The 20,988-nt window shown below is 45.8% G+C and overlaps 1 protein-coding gene across 1 annotated transcript in view; it reads left to right on the top strand.

Moving 5' to 3' along the window:
• Positions 1–20,988, top strand: part of EDC4 (enhancer of mRNA decapping 4) — an 841,744-nt gene that overhangs the window by 393,561 nt on the left and 427,195 nt on the right. Inside the window, exon 18 of the mRNA XM_086945254.1 lies at positions 1,805–2,265. Coding sequence (XP_086801380.1) covers positions 1,805–2,265 — 461 coding nt within the window. The remainder of the gene's footprint in view (positions 1–1,804; positions 2,266–20,988) is intronic.

Raw genomic sequence — 20,988 nt, 5'->3', positions numbered from 1 at the left:
TCCTTGTCTCTGGGGGATATGGGGGGAGGCTGTTTACGTACTGGCAGTGTGGCTGCTCAGGGCTCTGCTCTGTTTCTTCTGCCCCTGCCTTTGGACACTGCAGTGTTGCACTGTTCCTTATGGTGTCTTTTTTTTATACTCTTTCGCACACTGTTCACATGCTCCCACAGTTTTTTTGTCTGGTGGCTCCGCTTTGTGGTGCGGAAAAGTACTCCGAAGAAAACTGACGTGGGCGCGCCGGGGTGGGGCTTACGTGACCTCTCTGACGTCACGTCCGCGGACGATGCCTGGGCGGAGTCTCGTGATGTCGCCCTACCCCCGGCGCGCAGGGATGCTGTGGCAAAAAGTTTCCGGATCCAGTCTCACGCCTGGGGATGATTCTATGTGAAAGAATCTGCGGCTAGAATCGTCGCTACCAGATACATTGTTACCGGAGGTAAGGAACTCGTACGTCTAGAGAAGAAGCAAGGCTTCTTTAAGCACCATTGCAAAACAAAGGATACCAGGTACTACTCTCATCGAGTTTTGTCCCCTCACTGGCCATACTAATGGCAACAAAAGGGCCACGACAAAGTCTTCCAAATCCACACAAAATAGACCATCGGATTCCAGGAGAAAGCGTTTGTCCTGGAACAGATCAGAGTGCAGGGAAAAAGGTCAAATGAGAAAGTAACTCCATTACTCTAAATTAAGGCATCTCATTCCAGCCTTGAAGGCAGTAATGTCCTCTGATGACACATTGTTAGCACATGTATCTAAAGCAGGCTTTGTCAGCCTTGGAGACAAAGTCTTTGATAAAATATCATGATCACCGTAATATCATTCATATTGCTACAGTCTTGACAGAAATTATGATCATGCCAAAGACCCCACTAAAAAAGTACTGAGGGCCTTCAGATGCTTTAACTTGCATGGCTCTGCGTTTCTGGCATGGAAAGTCGTGTACAGAACTGACGTTAGCGTGTGAGGTTAGCGTCCAAGTAGCTGCCGCAACGTCATCCCGGCGACCACGACGTTGACGGACGCGGAGCCAACTGACTCCACCTTACAACGCGTAGAGGTACTGCTGACAAAACTTTCCGGATCCAGTCTGCCGCCTGTGGGTAATTCTAAGGCAAGGAATCTATAACTAACTAATGTTTCTTACAGCTATCTTGTTACCGAAGGTAAGTAACTTGTGCGTTAATGAAAATGTTGTGGCTTTTTAATAAAAATGTTTAACAAGATTAGGGGCAGCATACATCCTTGCCTTTCATTCTAATCCTGGACTCTGGGGATTGCTACAGGCAGAAAGTCGAATGTCAGTGACAGATACATAATTTGTCTGTACCCCTACTCCATCAACTGCAGCCAGATGCAGAGAGAACAATGACACTGTACAAGCTTGGCATCAGACCTGTTCTTGCAGGTGCTCCAAACCCCTTCTTGCTGATGTTTTTCACCATGCTTTTTTCCTCTTTTGTGCTGATATTTATTTCACAAAAGATGGCCTTTTTAAACTAAGGTTTAGACAAGTTCTGTTTATTCGGCTAGCTTGGTTAGTATGCTATTGTTGTATGAAGATATAAATGTAAACCATACTCCCATGTCCCTTGATAAAAGGTATTTTAAAATGTGGATTGTTGGAATAAACTGTAGGAGGCTGTACCTGATTTTTTGTTTCTGCAGATCTATATACATATCTTCACCATTTTTAAAATAAACATGTATTTACTTTTTACCTTAAAAGGGAGATGTGTTAATTATGAATGTCTACATCAGGGAGGTTTCTATTCATCTGGTGTTTTACTGGTTTGTTTTTTAGGTCACACCAGGTAGCCTTCCCCTGGAACTTCAGACTCTGGAACCACTGGTGGTCCCTCAGGCGTCACCTACTCGAGAACGTTCTCCCGATGTTATCTCCTCTGCTTCGACAGCCATGTCCCAAGACATCCCTGAAATTGCGTCTGAGATCCTTCAACGTAGCTTTGCTTCCGCTCCGCCTGGGCTTCCCGTAGAAGTCCTAGATTCCAACAATCATGTGGACAGTATGGCTTCTGCTGCCTCTGCGCTACACTTACTGTCTTCTAGAAACCGTCACAACTCTGAACACAGCATCCACTCTCTTGATATGACTCCAGCAGTGGAGGCGGACCGTTTGAACACTCCTTCCCTCCTGGAAACTGCCATTGCTCAGGATAATGTTGCCTTGGACAGTGTTGCAAACCAGCCATGGCCAGCTGCTCCTGATATCACCAGAGAGACACGCAATAGCATGGCAGACAGGTAATTGATTACTGATGGATTCTTGCTGCTCCATATGCACTTTATGGTTGATGGTCAGTTTGTGACATTTTGCATCTCTTCCTCCTTAGGTCTTAATATTACTTGAGACAAAGAATTGTATCTTATTGAGTAAGAGTATATCAGTAATGTGCAAAGTAGTAATTCCCCCAATTTATATTCTTGGGCACTTTTTTTAAGATACTAGATGTACTCCCTGTAGCGTATACAAGTTTTAATGAAAGAAAAAGCTCTCCAATTTCACTAGCCTTAGATTGGTCATTTTCTTTTATACTCTCCCCATTTATGTTCTGGCTTCTGGTCAGGCCTGTGAAATCTGTGCACGCAATCTTTACCATTATCTTTTTAGCCAGCATAGGTTAGTAGAGTGCTTAAGCGAAGGCTGCTCCTAGGTCTTTAAATAAATATATATTACTAGCAGCCCGTCCCGACGTTGTCCGGGAGCAAAAGGCTGTCTCCGGGCCCCCGCCCGCCCAATGTGCATTGAAATCAGTTGCTTACTTATAGAGAGTGGCCAGAGAAGTGCTATTTACTGATCTTTGGCAGAATAGTACAAATGAATATGGCAGCAGAGGTAGTGTGGGCCTCATTTTGAGCTATGTGATACATATTGATGTTAATACTATGCAAGATGTCAACCTGAGTGTGTTCGCCGTCTTAGAAATGTGCAATAAATCCTAAATGTAAGTGCCCATCTCTGCTTATGCTCTCGAGTGCAGTTTTTTGTTTTGGCCCCCGCCTGCCCCGACGTTAAGGCTGCTTCAGTGTGCAATAAATCCTAAATGTAAGTGCTCATCTCTGCTTATGCTCTCGAGTGCTTTTTTTTGTTTTGCGTATGATAAGTTGCGAGATAATTGGGATCCCTGAGCTGTGTGAACAACATAAACATAAAGTTCTTCAGGGCCCCCGCCCGCCCCGACGTTAAGTCTGCTACCGTGCCCCCGCCCACCCCAACGTTAAGGCTGCTTCAGGGACCCCGCCCGCCCCGACGTTAAGACTGCTTGAGTGCCCCCGCCCTCCCCGACATTGTCATTGGGTCCCCCGGAGCGCACCCGCGGGTGCTTGACCTACCTCCTCTGCTGCCGCTCCTCCCCGCGCTCACGTCCGCCGCTCTTCCTCTACGCCGCTCCTCCCCTCTTCCTCTACGCCGCTCCTCCCCTTGCTCCTGATGTCAGAACGCACGTCGCGGCCGGCGCTACTTGCAAGGGACTACTTTTTTTATATTTTATTTTTTAAACAACGTATATTTGTTTTTTTTATATAGCCTATGTCCATCTGCTCGCCCTGACATTTTCAAAGATGTATTGGGTGTTTGGATTGGTGGTGTAGTTTTCGAGTTTACCTGGCTCAAAGGACATAGTTCTCTCTTTATAATAGTAGTATAGATAAGTACCTTCCTTCTTAAACTGTCATGTTTGGTGCAGGGATTTTGGCTTATTTGTATCCTGCATTTTCTAGGAAAAGTGAAAGAGAAATTCTTGCTCAAAGCCCCTCACCACATTTCAGATTCCCTTAGCTCAAACAAGATGAAAACCCCATATTTGTATAAGTAACCGCTAGTCCTGTACACTAATGACTTTGTACTTACGACATTTGAATTGGCAAATGCGACAATTAACATTAGATTTTATAAAGCATGTCCTAGCATTCATTGAGTGCGTCTTTTACCTCACTTCCTAATGAACACAGGCTATGTAGTTCTAATTTTTAAAATCAATATTCTACACTTTAATGGTCTCCAGTGGTGTCTCCACTTCCCCATGCTTGTGATGGCTCTTATAGGTCTGTATGCCTAAGTAACACTCATCTTGTCAATTGAAATTGCAACGAAATTGACTGATGCAAGCAGTAGATTAAGCACTTACTGGCTTTGATAAAGGAATTGAACCAATTTAATGGTGTTATAGTTATCTTTCCTGCATACATATGGTTCCTGTTCCATGTGAATAGCTCCTGCTGTTCACCAAAACACAGATCTCAGTTTAGATGTACACACCGGTGGGCTGGACCGAACATTCCTGTCTCTGGTGGTATAAGGCTACCATTGGCATACTTTATAATTAATGGGCGAGACTTAAAATAAGGACACCTACAGTGTTTTCTGGTTTCAGCCTCTCACTGTCCCCATACACCGTTACCATTACAAAGAGTCATACACATTAGTTTCTCAGTATTGGATCTTTCATAGAGTCACATGCCTGAATTATTTCCTGCTGTTGAAGTGGAAAACTCACAGTACCTTCCAAAGCAGTACAATAAAGTATGCTTAGCCTTTAATGGCTAAAAGGCATTCAGTTGATTAGCTTATCCAGATAATTTATTAAGTATTAAACTTAAGCCAATCAGGCGACAACACCCTCTAGAATTCCCCCACAGAGGCATCTTCCCACAGATTTTCTACCGTATATTGTGTGAAGGGAGTTTCCCTGAACTCTGCTCAGTTCTTCAACAATATTATTCTGCTGAACTAAAGGGCAACTTTAACCTACACCTACCACATACATGACTGATAAAATGTCTGAGCAATTAAAGAAATAACTTATCAGACCCTGTAGAAGACAATTCATTCTGAAGACCCACACAAGGAGGGGAATCTACTGCCTATACCCTGCTAACAAGGTGAAAGATTACAAAGTCTTCTGTACCTTTTTGTCCAAAACTCTTGAGGAAAAGGAAGCGAGGCTTCTCTTATGGCTGCAGAAATTGAAAGTAAGAAAAACTGTTCTTTGTGAGGGGGAGGATAGTAAGTATTCAACTTGCTCTCAAATAAGGTCACGAAAAAGGGAAAGGTTGCATGACCAAGGGTCATGAGAGGTGCCTTGGAAAGTTTTAGAAAGCCTCATGAGTCTTCAGGAGACATTTCTCACAGGGAGAAAAAAGAAAATATCCTCACTTAGAAAATCTTCTTCGGGACCATTGATGATAAAATCTACACTGGCTTTAAAGATGTTGATTACTAAGCAATCACAGTCAAAAATAGCACCAACAAAGTCGACATCCACGTCGACTGTGACACCATCGATTACACCGTCCGGGATGATCCCGTCATCAAAGACATTGTCGACTAACACACCGCTGATGCATGCGCCGTTGACGAAAATGGCATAGCGGATGGTAAAACCCCTGGCAAAGAAGCTTGCAGTGCCGTTTAACAGAACCACTGAGTCGATGTTGACTAAATTAATGGTGCCATCGTCGAGGGATTTAACATCTAAAGAATGTTTGCATATAGAGCATACATCGCCAAGTCAGATCTCTCCTGCCAAGGCACCAATTTGATGAGAATGATTCCGACAATGAAGGTCCATTTGGAGCAGCCTATAGCCCTTCTGAACTGAATGTTAAGGAGCAGGAAGAGTATAATGAAGATTACTGTGTTCCAAGATAACAACAATACATGGAAAAAACCTAAACAATATGTAGAACACTTCCAACATTATAGTCACTCTTCATCCCAAGAAGGTATGGTTCAATTTCCTCTAGCTGTGGTTCAAAACCTCCAAGGCATGCTTCAGGACTATTATAAAAAATTCGCAGAACTTACCAAGGCACCATCTCCAATGCATTTCATGCGTCCATCACAAGCTCCAACTCAGAGAAATCTTCGTCCTATACCTTCACCTCTAACACCTAGAATGACTCCAGCATCCACCATCGCATTGGCTCCTGGGAATGACCCATACTCCTAGGATGACAGAGAGGAAGGGAAATCCCTGAAATCAATTGACTTCCAACGAAGGGGATGACTAATTGATTCTGACACCATCACCATCTGTACCTCAGCTGGTAGACTCTCCACCTGAAGACATTGAAGATTTCCATAATCTAATTGAAAGAGCCTTGAAAAGATTTGAATTGCCTACGATGGTTAAGCAATCCGACTGCTTCTTGTATGACTTAAAAAAGCCTACCAAGAATTTTTTTAGAGTGATCCCAGTAGTAGATTACATTTAGGAGGAAGTCATACAAATTATCAACAATTATGCTACAATCTCTGCTGTCCTGCCAAGGATTAGACAAGAAATACAAGGCGCGCTGGAAAACTCGCCTGCATGTCAGATGTAAAAGAGACTATTAGTTATCAATTCCTTACCTTAGAATTACCCCAAGGGGTCAGACTGGATCTGGAAAAATGTTTTTGTAGCAGCACCCCTTGGCGTAGGTCGACTCCCCGTTCGTCGTCTGCATCGTGGTCGCTGGGATGACGTCGCGATCGCCGGGATGACGTGACCGCATCTACTTAGACGCCACCCCTGCGCGCTGACATCACTTCTTTATTTTTCCGCACCAGCCAGCGCAGATCCGGAGTGAGCGGTACCCTTACAGGGCTCGACAAATCTGAAAAATTGTACTAGTCCTGCAGGTCTAGTGACTTGGAAAATCCCCTCGACCCAACTGAAACCTACTTGATCTCTGTCTCTGAAAACGGAGCAAAAGTGACAAGTTAACATGATTTAATTGCTCAGTCCCTTTGTGAGCAATAAAAATGCCTCTAAATCTTGTTATCTTGTCACTTTTGCTCCGTTTTCAAAGCCAGAGGACAAAAGTTAGTTTGTCTTCCTACTCTCCAGAAAGGGCGAGTAGGACCTAAAAATAGCTTGTCCTCATCCATTCTCCCTCGCAAATGCGAGCGGGCGAGTGGATTTGTCGAGCCCTGCCTTAGTCATTTTTCGACTTTTTGTCGACTTATTTTTCCGAGTCGTTCAACTCCTGGTGCACGGAGGGATGTCCCATCGACAGACCAGCTTCAAATCGTGTGACTCCTGTCACATTTTGATGTTGGTTACAGACCCACATCTCGTGTGCCTCTGGTATCTGGAGAGCGACCAGAGGTTGTGCTTCAACTGTCGGGCCATGAACCTGAAGTCTTTGCGGCAGCGGTCCTGAAAGTCCCGGTCGAGAGGGAGGTCGCGGAACTACTCGCGTAGACACCACCATCTTTCCTCATCGAAGTCTTTGTCTTCGGGTAAGTCGAAGCACAAGAAGAAGGCGAAGAAGCACCGTTGCTCTTCGCCTTCTCCTTGTCCGTCGGCCGACGCGACGCAGGATGTGGAAGGTCGCCGTCCTGCTGCTCCCCGTGTGGAGCCTGTTGGGTCAGCTCCGAGCTTCCCTACCTTCCCAGGAGCCGGAGCGACCCCTGCCCAACTTCGTACCTTTTACAAAGCCCTATACATTTGGCAGCCTGACTCCGCCGACGCACCTTCGGTCCCAGCGGACTCGATTAAGGGGTTCTAGGTCTTCGATGCGGGCCGCTCCGGCTCCGCAGGGCCCCCATGGATCCAGGCCTGGATCCGGATCGGCACCGGTCGACATTACAACACCTCGGGCGCAGATTCCATTGACGACACCTCCGCCCCCTCCGACGTCGGTAGTGTCCCCAGCTGGCGTGGACCCCGGCCTTCCCCTCGACTTGGACACAGAGCCGGACTGGTGTCGACCGACGCCGGTACCGGCGCCGACCATTACTTTTGTACCACTGTTCTATCCTGGCGTTCCTTATCTCCCTGAGTGGCATCCAGAAAAGGGTGGGGAGGACTGGGAGGGGTCTATTGACCCTCTTGCAGACCAGCTTGAAGAGCCGGACTGGAGAGAGGTACTGGGTGAGGTCAGTGTTCTGGATACATCACCAGACCTTCATATGCTTTCTCCCCTTACCGTGGTAATGGAGGAGGGAGCCTACTACGATGTGGGGTTGAGTAAGTTGCCTAAGGCCTTGGGCCTTGAGCTACCTACGGTCGCAGTCTGGACCAACCTCCTGACTGAGGTGCGCCAACCAGCAGCAGCCTCTTAGGAGCCCCTGCTGCTGTTCAATTAAGCCCTCGCAGACATCCTTCTGGGCTCTGGGCCAAGCCCAGCACAGGGGCTCCTGTGGATAGGGTGATTGCCTGACGCCACTTCCCGCCCCGGGTGACCCCATTTTCTTCTCTCAACACCTCACTCCGAAGAGATTGGTGGTCCGAGCCTCAACATCCAAAGGCACGTTCCCTACGGCTGCCCCAGATAGGGAATCCAAAAAGCTAGATCATCTTGGAAAGATGATGTCCGAGGCATATGAGCTGCAGATTGAACACTTAGCATTAGATTGCCACCTGGTGTTGGGCTAGGATGATTGCAGGTTGTTGTCGTCTTGGAAGAAGTCTTTGTAGTCACAAGATAGTTGACTCCTCCTTTGGACGACAGTGCGCATGGGCATCAGCTCCATTCTTAGATTGTTTTTTGACGCCACTGGGTTCGGATGCAACTTTTCAGCTCCCGTTCGAAAATCTACTTTTCAAGGAGTTCGACGCGCAAGACTTTCCAAAAACAAACTTCGTCGAAGCGGGCCGTCGGGTCTTCGGGCCTACCCACGCGGTGAGGCCTACACCTCATGGAAAGGACACCATTCAAAAAATGCACAAAGTGTGGAGCAAAATTTCCACACAGCGACCATCACGAAGTGTGTAACCTGTGTCTGTCACCAGAACACGACGAGTCGAGCTGCACAGCTTGTGCGTTCTTTCGATCCAAGAAGACCATTCGAGATCGGAGGGCCCGTCGACGCGACATGCAGAGATCAGCTCCGGAACCGGTGTATATCTTTGACGAAGGTCCATGTGTCCCCGAAGAAGATTATGATGATCTCCAGATCGTATCTGAGGCAGACGACTCCGATGACTCTATACCATCAGGTCAACGCGTGAGTACGACTGACCCTACCCCAGCCCAAACACCTAAACCAAAGGCTAAGGTCAAAACTCCGCCTTCGGGGCCCAGTCAAGACCAAGACATTGCTTCGAAAGTCCCGCCATCGAGCTCGGCTCCAAAGAAAATATTAAAGCCTTCCGTTAGCTCCATACCGAGCAAACCGTACGTGCCGATACGACCAGCTCCTTCGGCACCAAAACCGACAGACGTCCCGGTTCTCAAAAAGACCCAGAAGCAGTTGACTCCTAAAGACAATACGGCACCGGAACCAATGAAGCCTGGTTCAGACGCTTCCAAGCCGACTAAAACAGCTTCCAGTCCAAAATCTTCGGTGCCGAAACCTACAAAGCCTGCTACCGATGCCTCCAAGCCCTCGAACCAGGCCTAGACGCCGAAAACGATACCTTTGGTGCCGAAAACTACACCAAAGGACTATACAACAACTCCTAAGGCTAAAGAAAAGCAGAAATCGGGCCTGGAGCCGGAGCCGAAAAAATCGGCGCCAAAAGGGTTTTCAGAAGAAGAGCTTTTTACACCTGATCCTTCGCAAAAGAAGATATACATAGACCCAGAAACAGGACATGTTTCCACCACACCTCACAGGAAGAGGAAGTTTGATACAGCACCTACACCTCCAGTGCCTGTCAAGAAGAAGGACTCTGCCACATCTCCTATGCACCCTTCTTCTCCTGTATCTCCGTCTCCTGCTGTCCCTTTAAACATTTCACCTCAAAATTCTCCTCTTCATTCTCCACAACATACACCTCCTCAGGATGTTGATGATGATCAGTATAGCATGGGGGGAGGGAAAGACTCAGATGACCCCTTTCCCTACCCAACAGGTTCACCAGACTGGGATTATCCAAACCCACAGGATATACCAGATATTCCTGACCCACACATATATCCATCAAAACCTTCTCCTCCAGATGATAATATTGGGGTTAGACACTTGATTAATAGGGCTGCCATCTATTACAATGTCACCATGCATTCAGATGAGGCAGAAGAGGACTTTTTACTAGTTACTTTTGAACATTCTCAAAAATCTGTACAAATACTGCCAATGATTAAAGGGGTTATTAAACATGCCCCAGAAGTGTTTAAAGATCCCGTGCGGGCTAGAATCATAAACCCAAGGATAGAAAAAAAGTACAGAGCAGCTCCAGGGGATCCTGCTTACATTAAGGGACAGCTACCCTTAGACTCCCTAGTAGTTTCAAACGATAGGAAAAGAGGAAATTCACAAACATCAGGAGAAGCACCGCCTCCTGATAAAGAATCCGCAATCATATAGGCTTCAGGGAAAAGAATAGCTGCCCAAGCTAGTAATGCATGGGGCATTGCTAATACACAGGCCCTCCTCGCAAGATATGATAGGGCTCACTATGATCAGCTAGAGAAACTACTTCAACATCTACCTGATCAATATAAGGCACAAGCAGATGACCTCATACAAGAGGGTAAGCTTATATCTAACGCCTCCATCAAATGCTCACTAGATGTAGTAGACACTGCATCCAGGGCAATAAACACCAGTGTCCTTCTTAGACTTCACGCGTGGCTACGCATTTCAGGATTTAAGCAATAGGTGCAGACAACTATCTTAAATCAACCAATCAACCAACACCAGTTGTTTGGTCCAGAAGTAGACACAGCTCTGGAAAAAATGATACAGCCAAGTCCATGGGAGATTTGCAGTCCACCCAAGCAAGAGGCTCCTTTCGTCGCTCCTTTTACAGAGGAGGCTCCAAACAAGCTGGAGCAGACAATTCAGCTTCCTTTAAAACTAATACACAAGCATCCTCTAATAAAGGACACTTTAGAGGAGGCTACAGAGGTAATAACAATAAGGGAAAAGGTCGAGGTAACAACAACAATCGATCCCCTTCCACCACCAAACAGTGACTTCCTTCAGCTCCCCCAACAGCATACCACTCCTGTAGGGGGGAGATTAACACAGTTCCTACCTGTCTGGAACTTCATCACAACAGGCAAGTGGGTAAGACAGATTATCCAGTATGGTTACTGCCTAGAGCTTACAGCTACCCCTCCAAATATGCCTCCCAGACAGCGTCCAATGTCCACAGAACATATAACGCTGCTCCAACAAGAGTTTCTCTCATTGCTACAAAAAGATGCAATAGAGCTAGTTCCATTGCAACATCAAGGAATGGGGGTCTACTCACTCTACTTCCTAATACCCAAAAAGGATGGGACACTAAGACCAATTCTAGATTTGAGGCCACTCAATCTGTACATACACTCAGATCATTTTCACATGATCACTTTACAACAAGTTCTCCCATTATTGCAACATGGCGATTTCCTCACTACACTAGACCTCAAAGACGCCTACTTTCACATTCCCATACATCCTTCTCACAGGAAGTATATCAGGTTTGTGCTAAAAGGACAACACTATCAATTCAAAGTCCTTCCATTCGGGGTAACAACAGCACCAGGAGTGCTCACAAAGTGCTTAGCAGTGTAGCAGCACATCTCAGAAGACAACATATCCATGTCTTCCCTTACTTAGATGATTGGCTCATAAAGGCCAAGTCATTCAACTAGTGTGTTCAACACACATCCCACACAATTCAGACATTGCACAACTTGGGGTTCACAATAAACAACAAGAAGTCACATCTACAGCCTTCTCATGTACATCAATACCTAGGGGCTACAATAAACACCAATACAGCTCTAGCTTATCCCCCAGTCCAGCCAGGATACAAAGCATTCAAGCCTTAGTCACAAGGTTTCAAAACCAACACTCTCTCCCAGAAAGAGTGTTCATGCAACTAATAGGCATGATGGCATCTTGCATTTTTATTGTACCATATGCAAGACTGCAAATGCGTCCTTTCCAGGAATGTCTAGCACATCAGTGTAATCAGGCACAAGGACAACTGACGGACAAGGTGTTGGTAGACAGCCGCACACATCACTCTCTGCAGTGGTGGAACACCAAAAACTTGTCCAGAGGGCGGTCGTTCCTCGAACCTGTTCCACAAATAGTACTGACAACGGACACATCCCTGACAGGATGGGGAGCACATCTGCTCCACCACACAACTCAGGGAAGATGGACTGCTCAACAAAAGGTGCTTCACATCAATCACCTAGAGTTGCTAGCGATTTTCATGGCACTAAAGTCCTTCCAAGTACACATACAGAACAAGGCTGTCTTAATCCGGACGGACAACAAGACAGCCATATACTGCATACAGAAACAAGGAGGCACACATTCCCTGCAACTGTCCCAACTCGCCCAAAACATTTGGAGATGGGCCATTCCACAAAAGATATATCTGTTGGCAGAACACCTTTCAGGAGTTCACAATCACATAGCCGATCTGTTAAGTCGACAGACACAACAGATTCACGAATGGGAACCATTCTTTCACAGGTGGGGTCATCCAGACATAGACCTGTTTGCCACACACGAAAACGCAAAATGCCCAACCTTCGCCGCCAGGTTTCCACACATGTTGTCCAAGGGCAATGCGATATGGATGAACTGGTCAGGTAGATTTGCGTACGCTTTTCCGCCAACACCACTAAAACCACTATTGGTAAGCAAGCTCTGACAACTGTCTCTCAAACTGATTCTGGTAGCTCCCACATGGGCACGCCAACTGTGGTTCACCACACTGCTAGAACTCTCTCTAGTTCCACACCAGAAACTGTCTCTCACACCAACTATGTTAACGCAGAACCATGGAGATATCAGGCATCCAGATCCAAATCAACTGAATCTGGCGATCTGGCGCCTGAAGTCTTAGTGTTTGGTTACCTTAACCTGACACCAGACAGTATGAATATCATAAAAGAAGCCAGAAGACCTACTACTAGAGCTTGCTATACTGCTAAATGGAAAAGATTTGCTATTTACTGCAATAATAATCAAATTGATCCCTTAGATGCTTCCATCCAAAATATTATCTGTTACCTTCTACATTTACAAAGATGTAAGTTAGCTTATTAATCTATATGTTTACATCTTGCAACCATTGCTGCATATCTGCAAAACAGACAACATATGTCGCCGTTTAGAGTACCAGCAATAAAAGCTTTTATGGAAGGATTAAAAAGAATTATTCCTCCTAGGTTACCATCCTCTCCAGGGTGGAACCTAAACATTGTCCTTACAAGGCTCATGGGACCCCCTTTTGAACCTTTACACAAATGTGAACTACAATTTCTCACTTGGCAAACAGCTTTCCTTATTGCTATTACCTCTCTTAGAAGAGTTAGTGAAATTCAAGCTTTCACTATGCAAGAACGTTTCTTTCAATTACACCATAACAAAGTGATTCTAAGAACTAATCCTAAATTCCTTCCTAAAGTAATTACTCCTTTTCATCTAAACCAATCAGTTGAGTTACCAGTGTTTTTTCAAAACCCAGACTCAGTAGCAGAAAGAGCTCTACACACACTAGATATCAAAAGAGCTCTTCTCTATTACATAGATAGGACCAAGTCCTTTCGTAAAACAAAGCAACTATTTGTAGCTTTAGCTTTTTCTCCACCACATAAAGGCAATCCCATTTCAAAATCAGGCATTGCAAGGTGGATTGTTAAATGTATACAAATATGTTATCGCAAAGCAAAACGCACATTAACAGTTCCTCCTAGAGCGCACTCCACACGCAAACTAGGAGCCTCTATGGCTTTCTTAGGAAACATTCCTCTAGAAGACGTATGCTAGACAGCAAAATGGTCTACAACACACACCTTCACTAAACACTATTGTGTTGACGTGCAAGCCAAGCAGCAAGCTGCAGTAGGCCAAGCTATTCTTAAAACTCTTTCAAACTACTGCAACAGACACAGGTGACCATCGCTAGGGGAGACACTGCTGCACAATTCATGCGAAGTGTACAATCTGCAGCTCATATGCCTCGAACGGAAAATGCTACTTACCAGTATGCATCTGTTCTTGGCATGTAGAGCTGCAGAGTTGTACACGGCCTCCCGCCTCCCTGGGACCTGTGTCTGTTCCAGTTGCATCTTAATTAGATATACACGCATGGACATACTTTCTCTTTCTACTAACTCCATCATTTCCCATCATGGCGAAAACAATCTAAGGATGGAGCTGATGCGCACTGTCGTCCAAAGGAGGAGTCACCTATCTCGTGACTACAAAGACTTTTTCCAAGACGACAACAACATTCAATCATCCGAGCCCAACACCAGGTGGCGATCAAATGCTAAGTGTACAACTCTACTTGCCAAGAACAGATGCATACTGGTAAGTAGCATTTTCCTTTTTCCGCCAGCTCAGGACTGCTGTCGGTGAACACGCATGTCTCTTGGGCTGTTACACCCACTCTGTGTGGGACACAGTTGCGCAGGTGCTGCCACAGTGCCCGGAGGAGAACTGGGCTGTACTCTTGGTCGCAGAGGGGAGAGATGCAGATTCGCCATTCACTGTGGGCTGGACACCGCCGACTCACTAGGCAGGACGATTTCAATGTCGGTAGCCCTGAGACACCAAGCCTGGCTGAGGTCCACGGGCTTCTCAGGCGATGTCCAATCGACCCTTTTGGACATGCCCTTTGATGGCCATCTCTTGTTTGGAGACAAGGCGGACAGCGTGCTCGAGCGCCTAAAGGATTCTAGAGCTACAGCCAGATCTTCGGCCTCGCTACCACCTCTCGCCCGCGCAGTCTGCTTCTTGCCCCTTTCGTGGCTACGGAAGGGATGCCCCATCACATTCCGCAGAGAGCCACAGCCCTGCGCCGTGGGAGCCAGCGGGCGGGCCAGTCCACCAGTGCCCCCTCTGCAGCAGCCTCCAAACCTTCCTAGTCTGACCTTTCAGGGCTGCCAGTTGCCAGTGGGCGGCAGGATACGACATCACCTCTCCAACTGGCAAAACATCATGTCGTGCAGGTGGGTTTTGCAGATAGTCCGAAGGTGCTGCTCCCTCCCCTTCAAGACTACTCCTCCATCCATGTCACCAACATTCCATCGCATGTCGGAGGATCACTTGGCCCGTCTCCGCCAGGAAGTTACAGCCCTTTTGGCCAAGGAGGCTATCGAATGAGTCCCTCTGCCAGAAGCAGGTTGTGGTTGCTACTCCCCCTACTTCTGGCACCCAAGAAGGACAAAGGCCTGCTTCCTATCTTGGACCTCAGGGATGTCAACTGGTTCCCCCGGAAGGAGAATTCAAAATGTTGACTTTGGCTTCGGTTCGGTCTGCTCTCGACCCTGGAGACTGGATGGTAGCGTTGGACTTGCAGGACGCCTATTTCCACATCCCTGTCCTGCCGACCCAATGGCATTACCTACTGGTTACGATAGGCCACGAGCATTTTCAGTTTACTGTGCTCCCCTTTGGCCTTACCAGCACCCCTCAGGTGTTCACGAAAGTGATGGCAATGGTCTCAGCTCATCTGTACAGATCAGGCTTCCGAGTCTTCCCCTATCTTGATGACTGGCTGTTGGAGGCGAGCTAGCCCCAGATTGCCGTCTCCCACCTTCAGACTACGGCGGACCTCCTGCATTTGCTGGGGTTCACTATCAACCTTTTACTTTCAGTTCTTTTTGAAGGCGTAACACGCCAGACCTGTAGCATTCCTTACATGAATATCTTTCTCCACCGGGGAGGAGGGCGGGCGCTTATGACTATAACAGAGATACCCCTACTACAGAACTGGAGTTACAGGACAGAAACTACTCCTTCTGTAGTAGGGGATCTCTGTGTATAGTCCTAATCGACGCGACGGTGGAGAATCAAGACATAACACCACTACTGTGCGAACAGATTTCGCAGAGAAGCCTGCCCAACCTGAGCGTCTGTCCTGGCATCAGTGTCCAGACAGTAATGCTTAGCAAAGGTATGGACCGACTTCCAAGTGGCCGTCTTGCAGATTTTTGCAATTGGAACCTTACATAGCAAAGCAGTCGTGGCAGCTTTGCCCCTGGTGGAATGAGCCTTAGGTTTACCTCCTACGGTCTTATTAGCTTTTTGGTAACACAATTGTATGCTGGACACAATCCACCTAGAAATGGACTGTTTGGTGGTAGCAAGACCGGTCCTGACTGATCCATAATTGATAAACAATTGGTCTGACCTACGAATATCTTTGGTTTTATCCAGATAAAACTTCAACACCCTCCTAACATCCAGGGAATGCAAAGACCTTTCCGCTGGAGATGAAGGATTCTGAAAAAACGTAGGCAAAGTTATGGTCTGGTTGACATGAAAATCATAAATAACCTTGGGAAGAAATTTAGGGTGAGTACGCATAACAACCTTAGCAGCATGAAATACAGTATAAGGTTCTTGGCAACACAACGCCTGAATTTTACTCACCCCGCGGGCCGATTTAATGGCCACGAGGAACGCCGCCTTCCAGGACAGGTGCTGCAATGAAGCCTTATGAATAGGTTCAAAAGGCTCCTTCATCAATCTGGACAGCACCACATTCAATCCCCATGAAGGCGAAGGAAGCCGGACAGGAGGGAATACTTTCTTCAAGCCTTCCAAAAAATCTTTGATCACCGGGATCTGGAAGAAGGAAGTCTGTGAAGGGCATTTCCTGTAGGCAGTCATTGCAGCGAGATGAACCTTATTGGAATGAAAATTAAGGCCAGACTGCGCCAAATGTAGAAGATAAGGAAGGATGACATCCTCTTTACACATCGTAGGGTCATAGTTCTTGGACTTGCACCAGATGCAGAATCTCTTCCACTTGTAAGCATAAGAAGTCCTAGTGGAAGGTCGCTTAGCCTCCTTCAGTATGTCCATACAATCTTCGGGCAGATTCAAATGGCCATATTGCACTATCTCAAGAGCCATGCCGCCAAACTCAAAGACGAGAGGTTCGGGTGCACCATCTGTCCCCCGAACTTCGTGAGAAGGTCCGGCCTGCACGGCAACTGTATGTGAGGAAGGAGAGACCGGTGAAGCAAGTCCGTGAACCACCACTGTCTGGGCCATTCCGGAGCGATCAATATCATCCGCGCCCTGGACCGGGACAGCTTGATGAGCACCGCCGGAATCAGGGGGATGGTTGGAAAAGCGTACAGAAAGCTGTTCGACCAGTCGATCCATAGGGCATTCTCAAACGTCCCCTGTTGGTAGTACCTGGAGGCGAAGTCTCGGCATTTGCTGTTCTTGGCGGTGGCGAACAGATCTACGTCTGGAGTCCCCCACCTTGCGAAGACTTCTGAGCCTGCACCATTTGCATCTCCATGTTTGGAGATTGAGCAGCAACAGTTGACCTTCGACCTGCACCATGAGGTTGTTGATCTCATTCTGGCAGTTAGGTATCCTTCCACTAAATCTGTGTATTCCTGCCATTGGGACATATTTTGGCATTGGTGTGGAACCTGACAAATTGACCATTTACAGGCAAAGTCCCTCCAGGTCAGAGCGTCTGGTTGGGAGAGATCTACAGCAGGGGACCCTTCCCCACAGAATTGATCGGTCCATCCTCTACCATGCTACAGCTGTCAATGACCCCCCCCCCCCATCCCTTCATCCCCCCCTCCATCTCTTCTCCCCCCCCCCCCCCCCCCCCCCCTTCAGCTCAGTCACATGTTTCAAGCCAGTGGGATTGCTGTCCTGCCACAAAGTACCTCCGCCAGTGTGTTACAGTATCAAAGTCACCGGGGTTGCATTTCTTATGCCTGAAAGCCACCATTGAGACAGATTATAGGGGAAATCTATGAGGAGCTCAGCTAATGAGCGTCCGCCATGCTGGCTATCCAAGCCACACCCTCCATTCATCTTTTAAAACCCATTTATTTTCTCCACAATGCTTTTCCCACATGGACTTCTGAGCAACTCTGTCATGTTTGCTGATTGGTAGATATTGCTTATATTTCCTGTCATTTTGCTCTGTAGACCGCTTAGGCATACATGTTTTAAAAATGCAGTACAATAACACAAATAAACCAGCCACACCTCCATGGGAAAGTGGGGGCTCATCAGCAGGACCCGTCTATCATTCTTTTCGTCAACAGAGGTTAGCTGCTTCACATTAGTGTTCTAAAAGGAAGAGCCATGTGTCTAGAGCTGCAACACTTTCTTTTTTTAATAAAGAAGTATGCGATGATGATCAAAGTTTTATGTGAACAAGCAGGGAAGGCACAAGGTCTACTGTTATCTCAAGAATCTAAGATACAACATTATTAGATCTTTCATAGATTTCTGTGTTTGTATTATTTCTCGATGTTAGACTGGGAACCCTCTGTAATCAGCCATAGCACAGCAGTGTACATGTACATATGCATATACACTCCACAGCATTCAAACATCCATAAAATACATGCATGCCATCTACCTGATTTTATAATTCAAACTTCGGCCACTCTGAGAGAAACCGAGCACCACTCTTTACCAGGAGTGTAACTGCTCTGATTTTTTTACTGCATGCCTATTAAATGGATTGGAGTCATGTGTACTCTTCTTCAGAAGTCAATTTCAGATTTTTATCCCCGGGTGATTTATTTCTCACCTCCTTGCGCAGAAAGGTGACTCCAGTGCTTCCTTTTTAGGTTTGTCGGTTGACTCCATAGACCTCTGTTTTCACTATGCAGATCTTTTACAAAGAAGAAAAACATATTCAATCCTTGCAAATCTTGTTGGGCCATGAAGGTATAGGATGACCTTCTTGCAGAGTGTTTTATCTTTGGCCTGCACAAAGATGGTCATTCTGCCAAGGAGTGCTTTACATGCAACACCTTGTATTCCACACCTCTTCAGGGTGTAAAAGCTTACCCCCGTCTTAGTACTAAAGTGAACTTCTCAGACAGATGAGGCCATCTAGTTGCTTTCCTTAGAACACACATTAATGGCAAGAACCATAAATTGGATCCTGCCACCATGAAGGATCATGTTAAGAATTCTACCTCAGACATTCAAGTGCCTTCTGGTTTTGTCTGTAATAATCAGCGTTTTGGTGTAGATGACAAACCTTTTGTCATGACCAGGATACCTAAAACTTGCAATGGAATTATCCATGACCACTCCAAGAAGTCACTAAACTTTTTTCGTTGATAAAAATTTCAGCTGCCATTCTGTTGACAAGTAAGGCAAAGCAGACCCTGCCGACGAAGGCAACCTTCTAATGGAAGAGTCATTGTCACCGTATTTGATGACTTAAAACCTTGTTAACTGTTCAGTCATAAGTAGTGAATCATTCACCTTCTCCTTTGATGACAACACTGTCAATGGCACGCCTATAACTCCAAACATGATAAGAAGACAACAACTTATTACATTATTTTCTATTAGTTCACTGGTGTTGAGTATTTATTTACAATTGGTTATTTCACTGATACATATTATGCATGAGTCTATGCCTATGTTGCTAAGTGATAATTACCCCAATGGGGCACCATAGAGAAAGCAAATTAACAACAAGAACGTTTACAAGTATATTCTGATGATGATGGAAGACAACATGATGGGTTTTTGGCATGCAATCATTGTGTTCTGGATATACTATTTATCTGTGATATGGAAGCAGCTTATTATAATCCACCTGAGGACCAGCAATACATTGGGGACCTAAAAGATACTTCAGGTGCCTGCAGACTTTTTTTTATACATTAAAGCATATGCTTCAGACTTCTATGAGAGACTGTTTCCACCAGCACCATTTCCATTTTACCACTGATCTCAGTCACCAGCTCTTGTTTTACCTCCAGAGCCACAACTCCTCAATCTTTGCCTCCAGAAGTTGACACAGCTCCTTCCCAAGTGTTTTTTTCCTGAACTTCGACCTTTCCTTTTTAAACCATCACATAAACAGGGAATTCTGCCATTTAGATTATGGCCCAGCATGCATTCGTTTTTGCAGCAACTACAGTGAAGATTGGATGTGTCTCCTCTTTTCTAATATCCTATTATAGGCAACTGTAGCATGAAGTTTGTCCTCTCCTGTATAAAATACCAGGTGATTGCCACATGCAGGCAATGTGTCTTGAAAAAAGTGGAATTCACATCTTCTGCTTATTGTTGGTATTCTGCATGTATTTAGCATTGTTTTGTTGCCAAATGGCAACAGAAGCTCTGAATACCTGGGCATAACATCCTTTAGATCAGAGCTTTATTGTAATTCTTAATTCTGTCCTTTGTCGCTAAACCGCTTTTTGGCAAACATCTAAATGATCCTTACAAGCAATCAAAACTGACTCTGACACTTTCATTTGTCTCTATCCAGAATTGACAAAGCTATCCTTACAGAAGACAATCCTACAGACAAAAAGGTGGTTACCAACATATCTCGTCAATGCAGACAAGATTACCACCAACACTGTTAAACAGACAGCAGAGAAAAGAATGAGGGGCCTCTAATAATAGGTTTCAAGACTAGGCGTAGTGATCCAGACTCTTCAGCTTATCTGCTCCCTTTGACATACATTCTAGTAGGAAGACAAGTCAGGGAATTTCATCTGGTTCCAGACATTATTCATTGTGGACATTCTGTAGAGCTCAACTTTATGCCATAATCTTGTAAGATCCTTGAAAAAAGAAATCTTCCAGATCCTCCTCAAGCATGCAGTCGGAGCCAATAGCAAAAGGCCAAATGAAAAAAATAATAATCAGTCGAATGGCATCCTATTTTGGAGCTGAGGCCACTCAACAGATTTATCATGCTGGCTACAGAAAGGTTTTTTTACTTGACGTCCTTCAGCCCCTCGCTGAAGGCAATTACCTTGTTTCTATAAACTCAGACTATGTATACTTTCACATGCCAATTCATATTCAACATCAGTAATACTTTACATTCATGGTTAATGCCCAACACTTCATTTCAAGAGTTCAAATTGGGTGCATACTTCTTTACGAAAGGCCTGGCTTGGGTGGCAGCTCAGCCACGTCCTCTTTTAGTTTGAGTTTTTTTATATTTGTACTACTGGTATAGCAAGGCACCCACGAAGCAGTGAACGATGTAACTCAAAAAACATGCAAACCTTTGCATCCACTCTGGCTTTCCCTCAATGCTGTAAAAATCTATCCTGTGAAAACCATATTGTTCCTATGAGCTTGGATAT

Source organism: Lissotriton vulgaris, chromosome 12 (genome assembly GCF_964263255.1).
Source record: "Lissotriton vulgaris chromosome 12, aLisVul1.2, whole genome shotgun sequence".
In the NCBI taxonomy this organism is placed as follows: Eukaryota; Metazoa; Chordata; class Amphibia; order Caudata; family Salamandridae; genus Lissotriton; species Lissotriton vulgaris.
This window is presented reverse-complemented; position numbering and strand designations above follow the sequence as displayed.